The 6,000-nt window shown below is 48.4% G+C and overlaps 1 protein-coding gene across 1 annotated transcript in view; it reads right to left on the reverse strand.

Moving 5' to 3' along the window:
* Window positions 1-4,876, reverse strand: part of GK5 (glycerol kinase 5) — a 73,934-nt gene extending 69,058 nt beyond the window's left edge. Inside the window, exon 1 of the mRNA XM_084751757.1 lies at window positions 4,612-4,876. Coding sequence (XP_084607883.1) covers window positions 4,612-4,776 — 165 coding nt within the window. The 5' untranslated portion in view covers window positions 4,777-4,876. The remainder of the gene's footprint in view (window positions 1-4,611) is intronic.
* Window positions 4,877-6,000: the final 1,124 nt, after the last annotated feature.

A 6,000-nucleotide genomic window follows, 5' to 3' on the forward strand; every position in this document is an offset into this window, starting at 1 on the left:
TGAGACCCGAGTCAGGTCGCCTCCCCTCACCCGCAGGAGACGTCTGTTTATCTCACCCTCCGCATCTGTGAGTGCCCAGGGCTTTACAGGCGCTGCAGAGATAAAGGGGGTGCACGCCCCTGAGAACAGCCCACAGCAGAGGGCAGAGATTCTAGGCTGAGCCCCGGGAAAGGGACCGCTCGGGTGAAGTCTTCGTCAGCTACACCGCTGCTTCGCATCAGCAGGCACCAGGTGCCAAGGTCACTCTCTGGAGAGGCTGATCTTGCGGAGTCGATGAGCAGACAGGAAGAGGAGGAGGAGGGAGGAGGAGAGAGAAGTGGGAAGAGGAGAAAGGAAAGAGGGGATTAGAGAGAAGAGGGAAAGAAAAGAGAAGGGAGGGGAGAAAACGGAGCGCGCAGGGGGGGGGTAGCGGGGTGGGGGGGGCAAGAGACAGGAAACAGAGCAGGAAGGAATTGTTCTAGCAGTTACAACACCGTCTCTTGTGTGCTAAGCTGGCAAAGTACCTTAATTCCCTCTAAGGACAGCTCCCTTAAGATGTAATGATTTCTTCCTGGGACCCACTTCCTATAGATTCTACAGCTCCCCAAAGCACCACACTGGCTGCCAAGATTCCAACAGCCTTAATCCTCAGGAACAAACTCAAAACCACCGGCAACCCTCAACAAGTAACATGAGACACGTGCCTTCTACGGAAGAAAACAGTGAAGGCCCGGAGGAAAGTATCTCCAGAGCCTGTTTTTCAAGCGAACTCGGCTTTCCAATGCCGGAGGGCCCCACACCCTTGCTCTGGGACTTTCTATCCTGTTCTTCCAACCGTCACATTTATGGGTTTTCAGAGAAGCAGGATGTCCCTCCCAGTGAGAAGGGACATGATAAATTTTCTCTCATTTCCAAAGTAAGCTATCATATACACACGTGAGGGCTTCAGATATGGACCACTAGCTTGTGGTGGCGCACGCCTTTATTCCCAGCATTCAACTCGGGGAGGCAGAGGCAGGTGGATCTCTGTGAGTTCAAGGCCAGCCCAGTCTATAGAGTGAGTTCTAGGACAGCCAGGGCTACACAGAGAAATCCTATCTCACAAAACCAAAAGAAGCCAGGAGGTGGTGGCGCACACCTTTAATCCCAGCAACTGGGAAGCAGAGGAAGGTAGATTTCTGTGAGTTCGAGGCCAGCCTGGTCTACAAAGCCAGTCCAGGACAGCCAGAGTGACAGAGAAGCCTTGTTTCAAAACAAAACAAAACAACCACTGTTTAGTATTTAACACTAATATTTAAGGTTCCACTAAAGATTTTTTTGGAGCCGAGCATGGTGGCGCACGCCTTTAATCCCAGCACTCTGGAGGTAGAGGCAATCGGATCTCTGTGAGTTCGAGGCCAGCCTGGTCTACAAAGCAATTTCAGGACAGCCAAGGCTAAAAGAAAAAACAAAACAAAACAAAAAACCTCTTTTGGTATTTTGTGTGTGTATATAAATGCTCATGCCACAGAGCATGTAAGAAGGTCAGAGGTCAACTTCGATGTGTCATTTCTCTCCTCCTACCATGTGGGGCCCATAAATCAATCCCAGGTCACCAGGCTTGACAGAAAGTGTCCTTACCTGCTCAGCCATCTCAATGGCCCAAAGGGAAAAAAATACAATTGCTGGGACTGGGACTTCGGATGTAACATGTAGGATCTGGTGTGTGTGTGTGTGTGTGTGTGTGTGTGTGTGTGTGTGTGAGCGTGAGGGTGGGGTGTCCCCAGCATCACTGTTAAAATAATAATAATAACAATGACAATAAGAATAAAAAGGAATATAACCAACGTCTCCTGAGAAGCCTCATACATGTTTGGACTTCAATTTTAACTTAAAGATCATGGAAATCTGTCTTGCTCCCATATCCAAAGGATGGTCTCTTTCCCTTTTTTATTTCTTTTCCACATGCCTTGTTTGGCTATATGAATCAAATCCTCCTCAACTAAGATTTTAGGTTTTATGGATAATCTTTCCATTATATAAGAAGGGGTGTACCTTCCATTGAGAAGACAGATGTTATATGGCTAAGTCACAGAACCCACGAAGTAAACTAGATTCCTAGCATTTATTCTGTTTTGATTTTATTCTATTAAGTTTCTCTTTTTTTGAGACAGGTTCTCACCGTGCAGCCCTTGTTTGGCCAGGAATTTTATATGAAGACCAGGCTGGCCTTGAACTCCCAGACATCTGACTGTCTCTGCCTCCCAAGCGCTAGGATTAAAGGCGTCGTGTACCACTATGCCCGGCCTGCATATAATTCACTCTGCACCCGTGAAGTACTAAGACAGGTGCTAAATAACAACATAGACAGCAAGACCGAATTCTTAATGCAGTCTGCTCGCCGCAGCAGAGCTCCAGATGTTGCCTTTTCTTTTCTTTCTTTTTTTTTGGGGGGGGGGGTAGGGGGGTGGGGCGGGTTAAAGAATAAAGCCCAGGGCCTTGCACATGTTAGGCAAGTACTCCTGAACTAAGAATTTAATACACAATTAAGTTTCTAGAAAAATGCCAAAAGAAAACCCTGTTAGTTGAGCATAGTGACAAGCGCCTGTAATCCCAGCACTCAGAGAGACAGGAAGTTGTCTGTGAGTTCGAGGCCAGCCTGGTCTACAAAGTGAGTCCAGGACAGCCAAGGCTACACAGAGAAACCCTGACTCAAGGAAACAAACACACACACACACAAAAACGTGTGTTTTATCACTACATAGAGACAACAGACAATTATTCTTCAAAACTACACTGGTGGCGTCTCAGCAGAGGTGGGATGGGGTGGAGAAAGCCAACATGGCCTATGCTACAGGAAAGTGTTCTAGACCAGCCTTGGACACAGAGCAAGATCCTAAAACCACAAATACACAAACACACACAAAAAGGCTACCACGACTTATTTATTTATATATTTAATTATCTGCCCCAGAAGCACAGGTTTAAGTACTGCCATCAACCATCACAATTTAAGGCAGGGTTCTTCACATTACATTTCTCCACACAGCCCTGGCTATGGCTAGAAACTCCATCTGTAAACCGGGCAGCTTAGCCTTGAATTCAGACACCCACCTGCCTCTACCTCCTGGGCCCTGGTATCAAAGGTGTCTGCCACTAAACCCCAATACTTTCTAAAACATCAATTTTCCTCAAACTACGCAACAACTATGCAGCTGTACTGTCTACCAACTTTTTGAACTTTCCCCCAAATTTATATTTACTACGAGGTGGGGTGGGGGCACACTTGTGCCATAGTTTAAAGTGCCAAGGTCAGAGGACAACTTGCAGATGTCCGATCCAGGAATCCAATTCTGGCTGTCAAGCTTAGGAGCAATGGAAACCACCTTTACCTACTTGAACCATCCATCTCAAACAATTGTAAAGCACACTGCTTACGCAGAAGGACTTTGTGCCCAGAACTAGGAAAAACTAAGACATATCATTGTGCTTGTGAGAAAGACTTGCAAAGAAACAAGAGTTCGGGGTAGTTCGTTGGCACAGGGATGGGCTGAGTGGGCGGGCCAGGGCTTCTACACAGCTAGCCAGAGAGAACTGCCGCAGTTGCAACTCACCTCCTGCTACAGAACACTGAATGAAGCTATTTCCTCACAGCAAATTCTCAAGGCCAGTCATTACTTACTTTCTCACCCTAGCTCACGGGGTCCTGGCAAATTGCTGAGATGAAAAACACCCAGAGAGTAAGAAGCAGGGTAGCGCACTGAAAAAAAAAAGGGGGGGGGGGGAGGCGCCCAACACTGTAGGGAAGGAGTGAAATGGCTCTTATCTTCTCTAGTATTTTAAACATTAGAAAACTCTGGTATTGAAAGGAGCAAGTAAGTAAGAACACTACGCCCAATCAACTGCATTGACTATTGTATAGAAATCTGTGCTTCATTGAAATGGGTGTTGGTTGTTGACCAATATCTGCAGTTTGAGGCTTTCCTAACAAAGACCAACCAGTGCCTTGGCAAAGTTCAAGACAGAAGAAATTTCTTGTAAATTCTCAAAGATATAAAGAAGTAAGGCCAACTGAGTTTTCAAAACTTGCTCAGTATCTCCAGCGGCTGCGGAAGTCAGATGCCAGTGTGAGGACCTAGCACTTTAGGAACACAAAGATGACAACCAGTAAGATGGCTCAGCAGGTTAAAGTACTTCTGCCAAGTCCGACAACCTGAGTGCAATCCCAGGGAACAACTTGGTGGAAGGAAAAGAAAGTTGTCCTGACTCTTAAATGTGTACTATTAGCATGTGAGCAGACACAGACAGATACAGGCGTAATAAAAGCAATTAATTGTTTTTAAAATAAGACAAGCGAAAAACAGTTTACATCCCGTCAAAAACTGAAGAACTGAATAAAATGTGTGAAAACAAGAGTTAGAAGGTCATGAGGAAGTGAAAAAAAAAAAAAGCAAATCATAAACCACCTTCTGTCCACATACACGCCTGCCCGCATTGCCCTGAGTCACTTCGGTTCCACCCAGGTAAAGCTAACGTGAGGAGTCCCGCGGAAGCGAGCGACAGGCACCTGGCCACGCCGGCTCGAACCCCCAGAGGTGCAGGAAAAGCATAGGTGCAGTCGGAGCCCCAGACCCGCCGGCCGCGCCCAGTCACCTTCTGCGCGCTGGAGCCTCGCACCCGCGCCGTCCGGTCATAGACGTGGCAGCGGATCACCGTGCTGCCCACGTCCAGCCCCAGCACGAAGCGAGAGTGGGGCGAGGCCGGCGCGCTCGCCTCCTCCACGCTCCACCGCTCTGCAGCAACCTTCAGCACCGGCATCGCGACCCCGTACCCCAGCTTGTGGCTGGTCAGCGCAGAAGCTATAAACGCCGGACCCCGGGGCAGAGCGCGCGCAGCCCGGACACCGCCCCCGCCGCGCCCTGCCCCGCCCCTCCGCGAGACCAGCGCCCCGCCCCTCCGCGAGACTCGGCCCCGCCCCTTTCACGAGACCCCGCCCCGCCTAGTCAGCCGGTTTAGCGAAGCCCGGCTTCCCCCTCCCCACTTCCCCGCCCCCCTAGCGCCGTGACGTCAGGGCCCTGCGCCCAGCGCCGCGTTGAAACTTGTTGAAGATGGCGTTTGCCGCTGCGGTGTTGTTGGTGTCGCGGTTCAACGACCGTTACTTTGAAACTTTAAGTTCCCTTCTAACCCGGATTACTTTAAACGGATGTGTGTTAGGAGAAAAATCAAGTGGCATGAAGAAAAAGTTTTGAGGTTTTTTTCTTCTAGAATGTATGTGCTTTGGCTGCGTTTATGTAGGTGCTCCACGTGCGTGCCGTCCGACGGTTGGGAGCTGCCATGTAGGTGATGGGAATCGAACCCTGGGCTTCTGCAAGAGCAACACGTGCCCTTAACTACTGAGCCTTCTTTCCAGTCTCATGAAAAAAAAATGTTCAGTCAAAAGTAAACAAGGTTCCTCTGCCCAGAAAAAGCTTGCACGTATAATACACAGAAATTAATAGATGTCCAAGTTATGTACGGCACTAAAGGACCTTCGCCGCCATGGAGAAAGCTTAGATATCATGAAAATGTTTTGTGGATAATTTGTTAGTTTAAAGGAATATTTTTTTTTCTTTTTTGTTTTTTTCGAGATACGGTTTCTCTGTGTAGCCTTGGCTGTCCTGGACTCACTCTATAGACCAAGCCGGCCTCAAACTCACAGCGATCCACCTGCCTCTGCCTCTCGAGTGCTGGAATTAAAGGCGTGTGTCACCACCGCCCGGCGGAATGTTGTTTTCTTGTTCACGTTATCCTGTTAGCCTACTTGCTTGCCAATGGGCTGTGTTACTTAAAGCTTGAACATGAATCCCATGTTTATTTGCTTCTCTGTAGTCTACCTTACACAACAGCGCAGCAGTGGTCTGCCCTACCATTGCTAACCATTTGGGGTTAGGAGTGTGTGTGTGTTGTGTACGTGAGACTTCCCAGCGCTGTACACTTGACTGATAGTCACGCTGTTCTAGATTTCCTAAGAAACTGAAACCGAACAAATACCAGAAGGAAGAC

This window comes from Acomys minous, assembly GCF_964271855.1.
Source record: "Acomys minous genome assembly, chromosome: 13".
NCBI classification, from domain to species: domain Eukaryota; kingdom Metazoa; phylum Chordata; class Mammalia; order Rodentia; family Muridae; genus Acomys; species Acomys minous.